Source organism: Nymphaea colorata, chromosome 1, assembly GCF_008831285.2.
Source record: "Nymphaea colorata isolate Beijing-Zhang1983 chromosome 1, ASM883128v2, whole genome shotgun sequence".
In the NCBI taxonomy this organism is placed as follows: domain Eukaryota; kingdom Viridiplantae; phylum Streptophyta; class Magnoliopsida; order Nymphaeales; family Nymphaeaceae; genus Nymphaea; species Nymphaea colorata.
The window spans coordinates 9,835,555-9,855,333 of NC_045138.2; the positions used below are offsets into that span (position 1 = coordinate 9,835,555).

Sequence of the window (19,779 nt, forward strand, 5' to 3'; positions counted from 1 at the left end):
TTAAACTGATTTTAATTGCATTCAACCTTTTTTAAGAGCAGTGGCAGAGCTAGATTTTGAGTGAGGACCACTTACTGTCTCTGACTTAGTGAGATGAGTGTGTTGAATTGACTCGGCGTCGACGCCACATGTGGCTGGACCCCAGCCTATCTCTGTCACAATAAAAAATTTCAGTAGGTAGCGTGGACATTGAGTTGCAATTAAAGCATGCGAGTCATGTTGGAGATATTCACGAACATAGGGGCCAGTTTCTGAAATATTTGTAGCAATTGGGCCTCAAGTAAAAAATTCCACTTTGCACAACACCGGTTTGAACCAGACAGGGGGAGAGAGAGAGAGAGAGAGAGAGAGAGAGAGGGAGAGGGAGAGAGATGCATCTGAGCGAGAACGAAGGCATCGAAGGGAATACCTTCGTAGTGACGGGCGGTTCGGGCTTCGTTGGATCCTCGCTTTGCCTCGAGCTCGTCCGTAGAGGAGCCCGTGAAGTTCGATCGCTCGACCTCCGGGCCAACTCCCCATGGATCCCTCGGCTCAGGGACAGGGGCGTCATCTGCATTTCCGGTGGCCTTTCTCTATATATAGAATACTCAAGTTCATTAGTCCGCAAAAATGTTTGTTGTTTTCTCCGTTGACTAATCCATTCGAATTCTAGAAACGATTTCGCGCATACGAAGTTTGGCCCTTTTATTACTTTGAATGTGTTCTCAGCTTTGAATGCGTATGTTCAAATAACTTTGTTGGTCCATCATGTTTAAAATTTGGAGATCTTATTGCAGTTAGACTTGAATTTGGTAACTTTGAATTAAAGAGTATTACTTTCAGACATTGGAAATGTTTTTAGTTCCGCATGCTTATGTTTGGTGCTCATTATCTGCCTCCAATTAACTTTTGTTGATAATTTTGTAGATCATATTTGTGTTATATGTTTTCCATCTTTGCATAATTTTATCTTTTTGGCTAAACTGGAGAGGCTAAGTGGTCCGTTGTTTCAGTAAAAAGAAAGAAAAGAGATCGAATGGCTGGTGTAACGGATTCTATTTCTTGTGCTGTTTAGGGGATGTGAGCAAGAAGGAGGACGTCGAGAAAGCATTCCGTGGTGCTAACTGTGTTTTCCATCTTGCTTCTTATGGCATGTCGGGCAAGGAAATGCTCCAAGCTGCGCGCATTGATGAAGTTAATATAAATGGTACCTGCCATGTTCTGGATGTTTGTTTCGAATTTGGGGTCCAGAGGCTGGTCTATATGAGCACTTACAATGTTGTCTTCGGTGGTAATGAGATTGTAAACGGAAACGAGCTGCTGAATTACTTCCCAGTGGATGCACATGTAGATCCGTATAGTCGGAGTAAGAGCCTGGCAGAACAATTGGTTTTGAAGAGCAACTGTCGGCGTTCCAAGTATGTGTGAACTTTTCTTGTTTTCTTTCTATTGTTCTTAGTTCATTTTTGCTAGCCATGCAAGCATGGAAATAGTGATTAGTATTCCTCCGGAACAGGGCATTATCATGATCTTACTGAAAATTCAAAGTATGGTTGTTTGTCGCTTAAGAATGATTTGTTGATTGGGAAAGTTCCCTTTCGTTGTAATATACTTGGTGCAAATTTTTGGTCTGCATTTATGGAACTATAACTATATTTGGTAGAAGTTAGAACCTTTCCGTATGTTCTGTGGATTTGCATCAGTGGCGGAGCCAAAAATATCTGAATGAGGGGCACTGATACTTTAATCACATTTTTTAATGGGACAGTCAATATGTAAATAATAGAAGTGTATAAGGTATTAATTATACAGGTAAACAATTTATGTGGGACTTGTGGGGACGATCGCCCATACCAGTGTTACGAACGAGGCCATCTTCCTATCTCTCACGGCACCAAAGAGAAGAAACCAATGTAGAGAAAGAAGAAGACAGATGCAGAGATTGTATGCGGTTCAAAGACAAAGTTCTCCCGGCTGCCGCCGTCAGAGCAGTTTTTCACTATCATAGAAGAATCCAAGAACACAAGAGAAGCTGCACCCTTCATTAACAGGGGTTGCATGGTGATTTTGATTTATTGTGATCTTTATTGTGCTGGTTGAGATTGACATAGTTTTGCACCTTGTTCTATATGCTGACATGATACACTTGTTTTCTTCTACTCATTTATGGGCTCCAATACACTTATTTTCTACAATCTTGTGTTAAGGGGACATAAAATTACACATTTTTTAAAGGCGAGCCCTCTTCTTTACTCTATGCTTTAATGTTTTGCTTGAAGCATTTTGAACTTTTTCATTGAGTACATTGTTATAGATTTGGATTAGTATGTGAAATGCATAAAATGATGTCATACCACCAAAGGTTATTTCATAAAATTTGATATTTGGCACCAACTTTGTGGAAAAGCTTGGCTAACCTGCATCACATGGGTGCGGGTGCTGGTACAAGTGTAGATCCAGATGTGGGTGCAAGTGAGTGATTTTTTTTTTTTAAAAAATCAGGTGCGGGTCCAACAATGGTATATGAATATAATCAATAGTTTTACATGCTTATATTTTTTCCTGTTCCAAGTCAAATTTTATTTGAAGGTTATTTTAATCCACTTCTAAATTTTACATTTAATAAAAAGTTGTATTTTTAGAATATTGGTAGACCCTAGTCATCCTTTTAAAAAGGATGACCTATGGTTGTGTCATCCTTTTCAAAGGATGAATGAGGGTGGATAGAGTGGGGGTGGATGTAGTGGGGGTGGATGTATGCGTCATGCATGATTGAAAAAAGATAAAGAGAGGAAGGAAAAAGGAAGAGAGAGGAAGTGAGGAACAAAAAAAGTGAGTAAAGAGAAAGTGAAAGAAAAACGAGAGAGAGATATGCGAAACAAGAGAGAAGAAAGAGAGAGAGAGAGATGCATCTTGCCCACCATTCCAGATTGTCAGAAAGAAGCACACCATCACTAGCAAGGAGTGGTAAGCTTATTTTTGCTTTTTCTTTTTCTTTTAAGGAGAAAAGGGCAAGTGCAGTCAGTCGCACTCTACTCACTTTGACCAAGCCGGGTGCTGTGTTGAAGCAAAATTTGCACCACACTCGAACCCACGTTATCTCTACCTTTCTTCTATGTCCATGTAATGCACGTGGTTGAGCATGATCAGAGGAACTTGTCTAAAAATTAGGTTTCATAATTCTAAATGAAATCATGTTGGTTGTAGAAAATGTGGTTGATCAACTAATTCACTTATCAATGATAGGTTGACCTATTGATGGCAGTTTTGTAAAATGCATAATGTATCCCATTTGGTTGGATCCAAATTTAGATACATAAGGTAACATAAAATAACACGACATAGCATAGAATATGGCAAATCTAATGTTCTATATTAGAATTTAAAAATTCACAACAAAATTAGAAAACTAAAAAATACAAAATAATGTGTTGAATAACATTTACGTTAGCTGGTGTTTTGAATATTTAATAGTTTTAGGAACAACTCTTTATTAATAATTGTTTTAGTCTTGGACTTATTTTATAATTTGTTGGTTTCACCCTAATTCTCTTTTAACATGAGATTAGGGCAGATTAATGAGCATCGAATTAGTTTTCTCTCTCTAAAACTCCAGCTGTAACATGGTGTCAGAGTGTAGGCATCCTCTTCCTTGCTGCCGGTGATCGCAGGCATCTTCTTCCTTGCCACCTGTGACTACAACAACCTCTCTATCACTGCCGGTGACTCCTTGCTAAGTTCCGGTCTCTCTCTTCTCTTCTCTTCTCTTCTCTTCTCTCTTCCCCACGTGGCTCTAAATCATGGCCTCCTACTGATCATGAGAACAACAGTAAGCGTTAGAGGAGTCTGATCATGTCGATGTGGAATACATGATCAAAACCTTCAAGTGGTGGTGTGATGTGGATGTTAGGTCTGATATATGTGATCAAACTGTTGTGAACTACATGTGGAGTCAAACGGAGCATGAAAAGTGACTGAAGATGACAAGTTTTCTGTTTGCCATGGACCAACCTTCTACATTACAAATTGGTATTTTTTTTAATCAATAGGAAGTTCATAATTATCTGCTGCTGCATGGTTTTTGTCAATCCATGGGAAGTACCTATTTATTGCTGCATCTTCTAGTCAGTCTGTGTAGTTCTGTTTTTTGTGTTTCACGAGGGACCTTGGATAGCAGTCTGCTATGGCAGACAACACTAAGGTTGAGTCCCATAATGAATACAAAGTTGTTGGGAATCCCTTCTTTGGTTCTATTGTGAAATTAGATGGTCACAAGACTCACAACTGTGAACTTTGGTTGTATATGTTCATGATGTCTGTGGCAGGACATCGAAAAGACCACGTCGTTGAAGAAGATGAACCAATTGTTAAAACAGGGAAGTATACCACATGTGTTACAGTCGACAGTCTTAGAGAGAGAAAAACTTCTTATTAACTAACCCTAATCTCAATAATAAATAGGTTAGGACAGCGGTAGAGACTTACAAATAACATCAACCAAAATAGAGTAATGTTTAAAGAGAACTCCTAAGTCCTAACTATTAAATATTGCAAAGGACCGAAATTTAAAGTCTTCTAATTCAACAATCCCCCTCAAGCTAGAGCATACATATTAATCATAGTCACAAATAATGTCTCAGAGTTTTAACGGTGATGTTTTTTTCGGGTATAATACCGCGAGCTTGAAAAAAAGGGAAACAAATATTCAATTTTTAAAATTTTTTAAAAAATTAAAAATGGGGGAAAAATAAAGTAAGTGAAACTAATAACACAAACATCAAAAGATAAATAGATTTACAACAAAGAAAAAATAGAAAATGAAAAAAACTATTTTGCATTAAAAAAACTGAAAAAAGTGAAAAAAGTAAAAAAAACACATCAAAAACGCATTTTTTTCGTTTTTAACATTTTTTTAAACACCCATTTAATTTATCACTTTTTTTTTTTTAAAAATGTGTTTTCTGTGACTATGATATTAATCATGCTTAGCTTGTCACAACATCTAGAGAAATCACCAATAGGAAGAGCTTTGGTGAAGACATCTGCAGTTTGATTTTCAAATGATGTATGATTGGTGGCTATGGTTCCTCCTTGAACAAGGGCCTGAATGTAATGGCAGTCCACTTCAATATGTTTAGTTCTCTCATGGATAACTGGATTGTTTGCAAAGTGTGTGACTACTCTATTATCACAATACATCCTCATGGGAAGAGGAATTGACACACTTAGGCTAGATAGCATGGATTTAACCCAAGTCATTTTAGCAACAGTTTAAGCCATAGCTTTGTACTCTGATTCTGTACTAGATCTTGACATCACACATTGCTTTTTGCTTTTTTAGTATATAAGATTGTCTCCCACAAATACACAAAATCTGTGGTAGACTTCCTATCTTTGACGGAGCCAGCATAGTCAACATCATTATAGGCTTCCACTTCCAAAGTCTTGCCTTTTGTGAACACATGTGGACATTCTTGAGACAGACTTATTCTCATGACAAGAATGTTTCAAAAATTTTACAAGTTGAGGAGGAGTTGCTCAAACTGCAGTAGGGTGACTTCACATACTTGGAATTGTCTCAATACTTTGCTTTAGTTAAATCAGCGTATGAACGATTGAAGGCCCTTCGACCTTCTTGTTAGACATGCTACAAGGTGCATTTCGAGCAGACAATAGTGGCAAATTCTTGACTGGTCTGTCACATAAGTTTGAGGTAGATAAAGTACAGATGCTTACTGGAGCAGAGATTCCAAATCTTGCTGAGGCCTATAATAGACCCAGTAGTTTGGCTATCTCTCTCTCAGCCTCAAAGTGAAGCTCCTGCTGCTGCCTTAGCTGTGTCTGCAGGGCATGGACAGGCCACAAGGGGAAGAAGCTCAGCTCGTGCACTTGGAGGAATGGCGACGTTCTGACAGGGCCTCATGGCCACGGCTTGCCGATGGCTAACAATGGGATAAACCTGGGTGATGGTGTGCCGAGTGCTTTGCACTCCTCGTCTAGTCCACAGTCCCGAAGAAAAGATGAATGCTTCCGCTAGCTTAAGAGAGAGTCGGCTGGTCGAAGGCTTTGGGGAACGCCTTCGGCGCCGCGCGGGCTCGAGAAACTCGGCCCTTACTAAGCAAAAGTGCAAAAAGTGATAGAAAAGTGGGATCATGCTAAGGAATGGACTAAAGGCAAAACACCCGATAAAGGTAGGTAGCCGCGACGTGACGGGTGCGTCAACCAGACGAACAGACGAAGGCTCAGTTCAAAAGAAATCAAGGGAATGGTTGCTGAACTTCTCTCGCTCGGGGCAAAGTCACTGAGGTCAGTGACGAGCTCAGCTCAGCTCGTATCTCGCATATCGAATACGTATCGTATAGGTTTCTTTGACCTATACGATACGTATCGTACGATACGTGTCCGTATCGTACGATACGTGTCCGTATCGTACGATACGTGTCCGTATCGTACGATACAGATAACATTGCTTTAAATGTGTAAGAATGACTTTCATCTCTACCTTAATATTTGGCCTTAAGAAATTTATATAACTTTCAAGTCTTTTTCTTCTTTTTATTCAATGTGTGGGGTAGGTTGCACCCTATTTCACATAGGTACGGGTATGGGTCATTTTAAAAAAACGTGGGTATTATGTGCACACACACACACACACATATATATATATATATATATATATATATATATATATATATCATATTGCAAAAAAAGCGTTTTTTTGAGAAAAAATGCAAAAAAAATGCAAAAAATTAAATTTCCGTTTAAAACATAAAAAAGGTTTTTTGAAAAAAAACGTTAAAAACGTGTTTTTAGTGCGTTTTTTCGCGTTTTTTATTTTTTTTCATTTTTTTAATGCCAAACAGTTTTATTTTTTATTTTTTATTTGTTGCAAATCTACTTATCTTTTGATGTTTGTGTTATTAGTTTCTTACTTATTTTATTTTTTCCCCCATTTTTAGTTTTTCTAATTTTTTAAAAATTTACCGTATTTTTTCCTTTTTTTTTTCAAGCTTGCCGTATTATACCCGAGAAAAACGTAGCCGTTTAAAACTCCAAAACGTTATTCGTGGCTATATATATATATCTATATATATATATACATATATATATATATATATATATATATATATATATAACAACTCAAACAAACAAAACAATGCATTTGTGATTCAAAATGTATAGATTTTGAAGAAGAAACTAATGAAGAAAGTGTGGAAGTAACAAACATACTGAAAATAGAAAATTAAACATGGAAATCCCTATTTGTTGGACAAAAATGGACTTGGTCAACATTGACCGAGTTCAAAAAAATACGCATACTGTCCTGGATATGTGACCATACCCGAAACTGCTTTGACCATGCCCGGGATGTACCCACGGGCATACTGGTATTGCTGTTGTATGGTACGGGCACTACTCCATAAAAGCAGTACTCGTGTGACATAGGTTGCATCTTTTATCATACCATAATGTATGATATAGGGTGTATTATAAATTACAATCTAGCAATTTCACATAAAGCACTTTTTATTTAAAAAAAGTAAAAAAAAACATTAAAAATAGGTCAGCCTAAAAAAAGGGGAAAACGTTTTTTTTGAAGAAAGCACTAAAATAAAAAACACGAGAAAACATATTCTTTTCTTGTATTTTCTGCCTTTTTCAAAATTTTTGGCGCTTTGATGCATTTTTCACATTTTTATATTTTCTAGTTACCAGGTTTTTATTTTTACAGTTTTCACATGTTATATTTAGGATCTTTCCTTTTTAAAACCTACCAATATTTTTCCGAGAAAAAAACTCTGCTGTATTATACCCGTGAAAAACCTGGCTGTTTAATCCTCGACCACAATATTTGTGACAATATGATATAGTATAATTACACTCCTAAAACTATAGTTTTGCTTTCTTTGAGAGTTATGTTGTGCAACATAATTTGTAAGATGCACTATGTTATATGCAATACCGATTGATGGTCGTTCATTTGAGCAACTGTGATTGGTAGAATTTGTCCCAAATTTGTCTTTCATGAATCTAAATGAATTAATATTGGTTAAAGAAAGCTTGTGAGGCTCCTTTCTTCCTTGGTGTATTGGCTCAAGATGTGCACACTTTAGGTGAAGGAGAGAGTGCATGTAACTTTTATATAAGCTCATTGTGAAGGTGCAGTAATTTCTCAGTGACCATCATCTTATTTCACTTGTTTAAGATTGATAGTTATTGTTTGATTGGCAGGAAAGGAGGGAGAACTCTTTATACTTGTGCAATCCGTTCTGCTGCTATTTATGGACCTGGTGAGGAAAGGCACCTCCCAAGAATATTGTCATTAGTGAAGTCAGGGCTTTTCAGATTCAAAATAGGTGAAGAGACGGTTCGTACAGACTGGGTTTATGTGGATAATCTTGTGCTTGCACTTATCCTGGCAAGCATGGGACTTCTAGATGATCTTCCTGGTAAAAAGGGGATTCCTATAGCTTCTGGGCAGCCATACTTCATATCTGATGGTAATATTTAACTACACTTTTTTGACTTGTCCGACTGTTAACAGCTGTTTTATACTTTTATTGTAACTTTTGTCAAGCAGTCCCTTAACAATATCACAGACTTTAACTTTATGCTTTATATGCTGTTCGATTACTTGTTGAGAAGATCATTATGATGCAACAGTAAACCTTCTGTTTGTGAATCAGTTTTGTTTCAACAGTTGTCCTTTTGTGTCTTTTGGAACAAATGTGTCTGGCTGTGTATGTTTTTGTGTCTCTGTCATTTTTGTTGAATAAGGCTTTGGCTTTATGTCTGGCTGTGTATGTCTTTGTGTGTCTATCATTTTTGTTGAATAAGGCTTTGGCTTTATACTGCTGGCTGTATGTGACTGCAGAAAAGACATTCTCAGAACATTTGTGATTAACATGTACCTGAAGGTAAAGCTTACATATAATTAATTGAACATTCAGTTCTACATAGTGAGTTGTAGGCTGGTGCAGAAAAACTTATGCATGTGTTTAATCACTTAGACATTTTCTAAAGACCAATTGTCCATAATACGTTTGTTAGGTTTTGATGGTTCAGTTAATATAGTGACTAACAATGTCTTGTTGAGCATAGGAAGCTAAGTTGATGCCTTAGTGATTTAGAGTTTGGAGCTTGCTGAAAAAGGCTAGTGTGCATGGCAGACTTGTAAACTATGAGAACACGGATGTCATGGTTTTTGTTTGCATGTGATGTTGTTAGCGACCACTTGCTAACTGCCGCCTCTTACAATGTAAACACTACCCCAAACTCACTCACACGCTCTGCCCTAACCCAGTTAGAGCAAACCCTCACCAGAGGAAAGATTGCATTACATTCGATATCCCTAATTGCACCCCCAAATCCTTATTTATAACCATCTTCTGGGTCAGTCCCGTAGACCCGAACCAGACCCGATTACGGATCCAAAACATGGACACTAACATTACTCCCTCCTTCAAAAAACACCTTGACCTCAAGATGTGAGCATGAGAAATGAATGCCGATGAAGAAGGTTCTTTCCTTGCTGTCCGCAGGACAAAGTGAACCACCAACTGAAAGAACTGTATCAATAACAGTCATGATAGTATAAGTGCACACTTGAAAATTAGCTGCTCCCTCTTTGATGCTCCCACAAAATAAGAGCGAGAGAGAACCACAGATACAGGCCTGCAGCTTGGTTATTGGAATTGTCATGTCCTAACTTTCTTATTCTGTCATATTTGGATAGTTGTGGTGTAAGCCTGCACTTCAGGTTAATGCAAAGCATGAGTCCATCTCTAGAAGATGAGATAGTAGCAGATGGGAAGGCCTCTGATGCGGGTTGCCTGTGAACTCTTCCAATATCCAATCTGGTGGGAGGCCTTGCACAACTCTTGCACCAGCTTTGACAAGCCCTAACCTGTGACCTCATGGAGACAGGTACATATCCTTGTACATATCCTTTATCTTGAGATATCTGTAGGGTTCTTCAGAGAGAATGTTCTCTCCAACAATTGTAAGAATGGACAACTGCCAAATATTTTCACACTTTGTAGTAGAACTGATCTCATCTTCTGCCTCATCCACTTTGTAACACTCTCTAGCTGTTGATCTACAAGAATAAGTACAGTGTACCAAGATCCACCTTGTTCCAGCAGAAGTATGTTGAAGGAGTTCTTCTATTAGATGGGAGCATGCACCTCCACCTTCATTCATTTGCAACTGTAGGGCTCTATACACCTGCACTGCCTCTTTAGTTGGCATCTCGATCTCATTTGGTCCTCTCCTTCCCATGAAGTGAAAGTCTGCCGGCATTTCATATTGCTCATGCAAGAAATAATAATTGCTTCCTTCTTTTCCAACAAAACTTATGCTGAATTGGCCATGATTGAATCCAGAAAGGGATGTGTTAATGGCCTTCCCTACCCAACCTACAACTTCGAAATGATGGCAGGGTAGCATCTTGGTGGCTGATTCTATAGTAGTGAATAATATCATGCGGTTTTCCATGTTAAAAGAGTGGGGACACATATCAGCCAAAAGGTTATAGGCCTGCATGTCTTTGTTCATCCCTATCATGATAATGAATGTAGGCACTTGCCCTTTTTGTTCTTCGGCAAACAAAGTGGTATGACCGTGACAGATGGAGACAAAAACAGAGTGGCTTGATCGCCAAATAGAACACTTCAGGTGTATCTACCCAAGGTAGCATTGATGCTAGAGGCTGAGTCTCATCATTGCTGTAAAATGAACCTCCAGTAGGCAAGGTCATCTCTTTTTGTTTATGTAAAACATAGTAAAAAAATGCAGCAATGAAGTTCCTGTTTTCTTCCACGATATCAGCCCTTGAATACTCCTTGTAGTCAAACTCCATATTTCTCCTACTGACTCAACTTGTTTACGAGAATAAAATGAAACCTTCGAAACAGCAACCTCTAGCACCAAACCTCTGATGCAATCAAGACCCCAAATTTGCCTCCTCTCCTCCTCTCTCTGTAGTATCTTCCAGTGGAGCTTCTTTAGCACCTCCACGTTGTGCCTGGTTGAGATGTCGACGTGTCCTTTGCTACTGATGTCATGTGGCTCCCATGCGGCTTTCGTGCTGATGCATTCCTCCTCCACTGCTCCTTCCATAAGGTATTAAGAAATATAGTCTGGCTGACTCCATACTGAACATTGCCATGTTCGTCAATACTAAGGAGATGCACTTTGAAAAACCTTACCGACTTTCACTCTGGGAAATCCAATTCAGTTGAAGGCGAGTTCATTGTCATTTTTGTCACCACGCAGTCTAGTATATCAAGGGGGAAAATCAAACTTGCGGATTAGGGTTGCTTCAACGTTGTTCTTCACTATGGTTTCCTCGATGGAACCGCTGGCAGACCCACTATCGATCACTGCAAAGGCATGGACAAGAACCAAAATAGCTACCCTCCCCCAGTTGGTAGATTGACTAGAGCTCTGCCAACTCATGGCCTTGGTGGAGTTCCAAGGTAGGCAAAAGAGGTAAGGGGTAGGCAGACAAACAAACCTCAGACAGATTGGAGATAACTGTGGTGGCTGCCTGTGGTAGACGTTTTGCTTCTTAGGTTGAGGCTTCCTAGCGATTGAAAGCACTCTGAACCTTGGCCTTTGTAATCAGATATTGCTGAGTAGTACAAATCGTAGGTGGGTGCCTTGTCGAGGGCGCCGATCGTTTTCACCATGGCAATGGAGGATTCATTCTTGATGGCTGGCGAGGATGGCCATAACCTGATCCCATGGAGGTTGCCACACTTGTCTTTTGTGCCTTATTATGCCCATTTCAAGGGTCGCATATTGGAGGGTCTTCAACTTGATATTGGGGAAAATGTTGCGGAGAATGTCTGGGTCAAAGATCTCAACCATCGCGGCACCCCTCTCCACCTTCGACCACCAGGAAAAGTAGATGCCCATTCCTGCTGATTGGGATAGGAGCAGGAGGATGTCTTCATTGGGTATGGTCGCCCCTTTGAGGGCCAACTCCAGTGAAAAATTGGCATACCCATTTCCATCAACGTTGCTGCATGTGTTGGCACTAGATGTAAGTCGACCCTTGCCTCTGCCTTCTTTTTATTCCCACGAATGACTGCATCACTCTTGAATTGGTTTTTTGTCTCAATCCTTGAAGCATCATCTTCTTCACCCATGTCTGGAAGCACCATGGTGTTTCCCTGTTCTGCTTTGGCTACAGGCTTAATGTCTGCCACGTTTTCCACGGATAACTCCAGAGGCTTACATGAGTTCTTCATCGTGAACCTTATCTGCTCAGAACCCTCGTGGTCCTGTTGAACTAATTGTTGTAGCAGCTCCTTGAGAATGCATTGCCCCCAAGCAAATCACCTGAAGTCTCTGGTTGATGCCAAGCATCTTTTGATCGATCCTATTGAGAAATTCTTCTAGTTTCACCTTCCATCGATCTATTCGACCCAATGTTCTGCAACCTCCTTCATCAGTTTGCCTTCATAGACTGGCTTTGATACCATTGTTAGCAACCACTTGCTAACTGCCACCTCTTACAATGTAAACACTACCCCAAACTCACTCACATGCTCTGCCCTAACCCATTTAGAGCAAACCCTCACCAGAGGAAGGATTGCATTACATTCAAAATCCCTAATTGCACCCCCAAATCCCTTATTTACAAACATCTTCTGGGTCAGTCCTGTAGACCCGATCGAGACCCGATTACCGATCCAAAACATGGACACTAACAGATGTGAGGAACCTTCAGAAGGATTTGTGGTAAGAAATCAGGTCTGATTGTGATATCTGGTATCATGCTGCTGTTCTCATGCAATGTGGGTCTGCGGAAATGCCTTGCATTGTGATCTCTCATGTATCTAGGAGATAGACACATATTTTTGTTCCTTGCTAGAAATTCTTTATAGCACTTGGACAGTTGAATTAGTAGGCCATCAATCTGGAGAAAAGGAATCTTAAGGATCCATTGTAAACATATTTTGCAGCTTAAAGTAGACAATGTTGATGGATGCACTATATAATCTTACACAATCTAGTCATATACATATCTGTAACTAAATGCAGAAGATATAATGTATTTGACTATTTCTCTGATGCATGTTCTACTTTTTGGTTGTCAATTAGAAAGTATTCTTCCTTGAGTGCCATTTTCCAGCATACATGAAAGGATATAAAAGTTTTAAGTCATCACAGACTCTGACGATTTAGTTTGTTCATCTATCTAGACTTCATTTAGTGGATTCTTGGCTGAACCTTGGCTGGAGTTTGGAGGTGAAAGTTAGATCCTGTCACTGTAAATGCTTGTCCAGTTATATCATCCTCATATTCTCGTTTTGACGAAACATTAAACATGGAAGCCATGCTGTTCAAGGTGAAGCACAAAATAGATGTGTCCCCTCTTTTATTTAGCCTTCTGAAGTTCACAAGTACTGAATGTGGTTTAATTGGTAAAACTGTTCAAGCTTTTTATATTAGCCAAACACAAAGGTTGACTAGATAACTAACCATATCAGTCTGTTACTTAGCCCTTCCATTAAAGGGCATTGTCTAGATGAAAAAACTGCATGATTAAGTCGTTATCTATTGGCCATAATTTATGTTTTTTATGTCTTTTTTTCTGTTTTTGGAGAACAGATCTGGGCTTCTTATTTTATTTTGTGCGACAGTTTTGTTACAATATATTAATTTGTGTACAGGCATTCCTGTGAATACTTTTGAGTTTCTTCACCCATTGATCTTAAGTCTGGGGTATGATTCCCCAAGCCGCAAAATAAAGGTTTCTCATGCTCTTATGTTGGCACGTTTTTTCTTCGCTGTCTACTCTCTTCTGTATCCATGTTTACAGCATTCGTGGCTTCCTCAGCCTATGCTTCTTCCAGCAGAAGTACATAAGGTCAATGCTCAAACTTTTTTGTATTTTTCTGGTTTAATATTCCATTGTTTTTGTGATGTTTTTTAAAAAATTACTGCATCATTTTGTTGGAGTTACTTTTGTATTACCTTTGAATGTGGTTATCGTCACCCATGTAATAACTTTATGGAATATATTTATGTCTCTGATGATAAGCTTGTTATGCTTTTGCAGTATTCCATGTCTTCATATGAATAAATTAAAAACTGAGGGGGTGTTTGGATGACACCCTCTTAAAACCAAGTTATAAGAAAACCAGGTTTTGTGTAAATCTGGTTTTAAACTTGGTTTGTCTGTTTGGATGACAATAGGAAAACCGATTTTTTACCTTTCAAACATGGTTTTTGTTTGGATCACAAAAACCTGGTTTTATACGAAGCCTCTAGAAATCAAGTTCAGTTGAATGTTAAGTACAGCTAAATGATAGTTGAGCAAATACAATTGCCCAGTATGCCACCACTAAGAAACTTTGACTACCATGCTTCATTAAGGCATCTAGATTTTATGATTACCTTCGACTATAGTTCCTTGGTAAAATTCTCCTTAGAGCAGGGTTTATTTTCAAAATTCTACCAAATGGATCATCAAGATCCTTCGATAAACCAAACCATATGCCACCACTAAGAAACTTCGACTACCACTCTTCATTAAGGCATCTAGATTTTATGATTACCTTTGACTATAGTTCCTTGGTAAAATTCTCCTTAGAGCAGGGTTTATTTTCAAAATTCTACCAAATGGACCATCAAGATCCTTCGATAAACCAAACCATTAACCTAACTACATAACAAGGATGTGACAATCAGATTTATAACTACTTCAGTTATTATAAAAGGCTTAATGATTTCATATATGCCACTAGATGAAAATAAGAAAATCCATGAATAGAGAACTTATAGTACATTTACAATTAACACACGTCTAAGTCTTTGTCACATGGTTTCTGCTGTAAAGGCAGTGTCCCCATACCGGTTGGGTACGACACCGGTACTTGTATGGTACTGTGCCATGTACTTCTTGGGTACTGGTCAAACATTACCAGATATGACCAACGTACCCGAGACTGTATCAGTCTGATTTAGGACTCGGTCAAAGTTGATTGATTCCTTTCCTAACCAAAATCTAGAATTTCTGTTTTTTTTCTTTACACCATTTATACTCAGGAAATGCATACAGAGCTGCGTTTTCATATTTTGTTTAAGTATCTTTTGTAGAATCTATAAATTTTGAATCAGGTCATGGATGTGTTTTTTTGTTTGTCTGAATTCTTATTTCATGTTATATATATATATATATGTATATATACACACACACATAGACCCAGCCGTATCCCTGTACCCAAGTTTTTTGAAAATAGCCCATACCCGTACCGGTACCAGCATCCGTACCGGCACCCATAACCAATGCTACCCAAGTCCTTAGATTTTTCCAAGCATAGACACTGTTTTCATCCTATAAAAATGTACCATAGCATGCCCAAAAAAACTATCAGTCGAAATGTTCATCACAAGATTCAACTGACACAAACCTGCTCTCACCCCAAAACAACGTTTTGAGGTGAAAAATCTAGGGGTGAGCAGGTTTGCCAAAACGTGGTTTCAACCAGGTTTTCAGCAAAACTCGGTTTCTTAAAAACCCAGTTTGCTGCCACCCAGACACCACAAAAATGGGGTTTGTGGGGCAAAATGAGGTTCTGCATCTCAAAACCCCAACCCCATTTTAGGGTGTCAATCAAACGCGCGTAAAATTGTTAACAAATAGAAAAGTATTATAAAAATTACCTAAAGCACTTAACACGGTAGAATGGTGTTATATGAAATTCATACTGACGTTAGCTGGCATAATAAATACTGAAGCTGCTTTTGTAGTTTTACTAATTTAGGTTTGTCTTCCTTGACATGTTATTCTTGATTTAGTAGTTCTGAAACGGTGAGACCTTTTGTGCCGAGGCCTCTAAAGCTTAAGCTATTCCAAAAATATTTTAGTTGGAGTTTTTTTGTCCTTTGTGGGGTATGCTGTTTGAGCATTTGCAAAGTCACTCTAACACATTTATCCATTCAAAATGCATGGAGCTCCCTTTTCTTTGGGTGAGTTACATTCTTGCACCTCTTTTGCTCGAGAGGTTCCACTCTTTGCAATTTGGTGAATCGGATTGGACAATGTCTCCTGTCATACAGTGATCATGTGAACTGGGTTTCCAGTTCACCCAGAAATGTCGTTGCTTTACCTTCTAGGATGTAAAATGAAAAGAAAAACATGGGTCAATGGTGATGCTGGGCAAAATCTGGGAAAGGTTCAATCTGCACTTTGCAGCCTCGTAGATATATCATTTATAGGGACAACCTAGCATGCACTGTCTGTGCCAGGTTATCTCCACAAACCATGTCTAAGCCAATATTTGCTAAGCCAGCCACCTGATAAAGAAGAGAAAGTTGAGTCTCAGCTAAAATCTGACAAGATTATGAACAACATTGGCCCAGCACATGTGCATCAGAGCTTGTCTGACCGTAGAGAATTCAAAAGAATATCTCTAATCCACTTTGAAAATGTGACTTCAACAGTCATCAAATGATTCTGTAGCAGAAAATAGGCACCAAGCCCAAATGGGAGAATAAGAATCTTTATTTAATTTCTAGAAAACTGCTGTTCATGACAGCGTACTTTGTACAATGAATAGTGGAATATTTATACAAGAGAAGGAGGGAAAGGCTAGAGAGAACTAGCGGTTGCAGTAGTTCCAAGTTCCAACGGCTAGAAGAAAGAACAAAAATAATAAAAAAAAAAACCTAAAAGACTCAACAAAAGGTGACCTATTAACAATAAGAGCAATACATATATCAGCCTATAATTATGTATGTAATGTACATACATAAACATAGGTAATATGCATAAACATAGGCAATATATGTATATTGTATGCATGTACCCTATTTTTTAACACACTTCACATCTCCCAACTTGTTGGTTAATTTTTAAGTTTGGCCTCTCTTTACTTTTATCTCCTTCTGGTCTTTTATATATGTAGTGGAATTGGGTTTTGTTAGCATGATGAACTAGTAATGGTTATGCTTCATAGTATTTGCATACAGCTGTCAAGAGAAACTGTAACTGGCTTCAGTAGCCAAGTTCTCTGTCCCTGCAAGGCTTTAGCGTCCAGTAACAGTTCTGTAGTTGCAAAGTATCTTGGTTTGTGCTTGCATTTGATTTAAAAAGGAAAAATACTTAGAACCGAAGGGTTTGATGTAGTGGGATGGGCATTGGCTGTCAGATCGGAACTCAAAGTTCGATTCCCGTGGGCGCTGTTCCTTGTGTAAGCCAAAATCTATGTATACCTCTCGGGGCTGGAGGGCCAGCAGATTATTTTACAGACACCCAAGTTAGGGTTTAAGACTGGGCTTTCTCTGTGCTGAAAGGAAAACTACTCTCCCTTTTCTCATGTGAAAGGAAAAGATCTGTAAATTAAATTACAGGACTAAGTGAAACAACATTAGCCATAGAGTACAGCATGATCTTTAGATAGAAAAGAATGCTCATCCAGTTGGAATATTAGAGTATGAAATCTGTTCCTTCTCTTGCAGGTGGGCGTGACCCATTACTTCTCCATATTGAAGGCAAGGCAGGAGCTTGATTATGAGCCTCTGGTGAGTCCACGCCAGGGAATGGCTGAGACAATTGCGTACTGGCAGGAGATGAAAAGGAGGACAGTAAACAGTCCCCCTATTTACGTATGGCTCTTCTGCATAATTGGCATGCTTATCGTGATTTGCTCTGCTGTTGTACCATATCCATATCTTGGTCCTTTTGAATGTGTGAGGACACTCAGCCTCTTTGTTTTCCGATCATTATTGGTCGTGCGATTAGTGGCAACTGTGGCATCATCTGTACATATCTTGGAAGCTGGATATGCTTGGTACCTGGCTAGGGGGGTGGATCCCCCTAATGCGAAACGCTGGTTCTGGCAGACACTTGTTCTTGGCTTCTTCTCTTTAAGATATTTGTTGAAAAAGCGAGTGAATTGAGAGGAAGCCTGCCTGAAGCCACAAGAAGTGTCCAATCCAGAGAGTGTAACCTGCAATCACGCAACCAAGAGATTTCTTTTTATATGAACAATGAAACCAAGAGCTGCAACGTTCATATTATGCTTATAAATTTTCAATTGTTAACTAATTTCGTCACAGATTCTTCTTTGAATTTATTGATTCTTGGACTGGTTTACTAAGAGGCCATCTTAGAAACTCTATGCATTTCTTTCATGTTATGATGTTCCATGTCAAGTAGGAACCAACATGTTACACAGAGATCAGCGTAGCTATCACTAGAACGCAGAAAAATTTTCACCTAATCCTTTTCGGCAACACAAAGCTTCAAGGAACAACGTCCTGCTCAAAGCCTGAATAATGTATGAAATTGTCCCTTTGTACTTCAAAGAAATATTGCATCTCTAACATTTTCTGGTGCAAACTTCAGTATTTTCTTCTCAAACTTAAGTATTTTCTGCTCCAACTGTTGCATGACATAGTTTTCGTACAGTTTGTGTACAAACTATAAGACTTCATGTGTGTATAGCAATTTTTTGTGCAATCTATTCCAAATCGTGGATTTCCAAAATGGCAGACTGTTTCAGATTATGCACAAACCTTTAATCATGGTCACACGTAAACTTTATCAAGGATTATCATTGTGCAGAATCATTGAATGAAGCCAAATCTCGGCCTTCTGCGTTCACGTGCCAACACAGTTTGGAGAGTTTTGTGTATAAATACAAGGTTCTGAAGCTAATTAGTTAGCTTTATATTCTGAAAATGGGAATATCCAAGCCTTAATAATGTATTAGCCTAATTTAATTAAGATAATCTTCCGTCTTATTTTCATCATCATTGAAACTTAATCTTGCCTTATGGCCCCCATTAAGTCAGATCTGACCTTAACCTTACACTGGCTTACTGAAAAAAAATGTATGCTCAGATTGGACGTATGAACCCCTCAACCATCATTACAAGCATGTACACGCGATGCATAAATGCATGTCGTTGTCTTACAAGTATTCTGCCAGCACAAAGGCAAGTTAATTTGGTTATAAACCAAGAATATATCCTTTAACATTTTTTAGTCATTAATATACTTTCAAGAGGTGTCATCTTTTGAAATCCTACATTTTCTAAAATAAGCAAAAATGGATCTTTGGTTAGATAAGCACTTGGGGTTCACTCCTTTGCCGTAATTTTTGTCCACAAGTTTAGATGGCAACCGTAATCGGGCTTATGTCTATTATCAAGATTATTTATGGCTTAATTGTGCCAAATGAAATTGTACAAACCAAACTTTGAAAAAACAAAGAGATCTTCAGAAACAGCAAGCTTCAAGATCAAAAACTCAAAACATCAGACTTTTGAATAAAAAGTCAAGAATTGAAATATTATATGATATCTTCAAAAGCATAAAAGCTTTTTACAAAATAAGAGGGCAAAATTCTTATATATACAAGAGAGAAAGTAGAGGTTTCACGCGAGACCGACTTAGTATAAGTTATTTTGTCATTTGACATAACCATCAACAATAAAGTATAATGCCAAAAACGAAATAAAAATTTCCCAAAAAAAAGACATGCACAATCAAAAGTATGTTGATGCTTGACACCATTTTTTCAAATTTATGGCATACCTCAACTAATGAGCAGGTAAAACCTGGATAAAGAAGTGAGCTAACCAATACTTTTGACATGACATGGCACATTATAATAATCTTCTTCAGAAATTCTTTTTGAACATAATGGCAACTCACATTAATGTGTTTTTGGGCTCACTAGAAGTTTATTTGCTTGCATGCAAATTGTTCTCCTATGTCTAGGGTCTGTATAATCTTTTACTTTGCTTTGTATTTCCTTTGCTTATATTAAGTCT

The 19,779-nt window shown here is 38.4% G+C and overlaps 1 protein-coding gene across 1 annotated transcript; it reads left to right on the forward strand.

Annotated features, from left to right (window-relative positions):
• The first annotated feature begins 284 nt into the window (after positions 1 to 284).
• On the forward strand, positions 285 to 18,092 carry LOC116254512 (uncharacterized). The gene is made up of 5 exons (XM_031629950.2): positions 285 to 561; positions 1,055 to 1,397; positions 8,212 to 8,480; positions 13,665 to 13,861; positions 17,458 to 18,092. Exons 1-5 carry the CDS (start codon positions 372 to 374, stop codon positions 17,896 to 17,898), a joined length of 1,440 nt encoding a protein of 479 aa, XP_031485810.1. The 5' UTR covers positions 285 to 371; the 3' UTR covers positions 17,899 to 18,092.
• Positions 18,093 to 19,779: the final 1,687 nt, after the last annotated feature.

Bases quoted from the DNA above. Each gene is read 5' to 3' on its own strand.
- LOC116254512 (XM_031629950.2), top strand. From the start codon at position 372: ATGCATCTGAGCGAGAACGAAGGCATCGAAGGGAATACCTTCGTAGTG. The intron at 562-1,054 runs GTGGCCTTTCTC...TGTGCTGTTTAG, and splicing joins GGGCGTCATCTGCATTTCCG to GGGATGTGAGCAAGAAGGAG. The intron at 8,481-13,664 runs GTAATATTTAAC...ATTTGTGTACAG, and splicing joins GCCATACTTCATATCTGATG to GCATTCCTGTGAATACTTTT.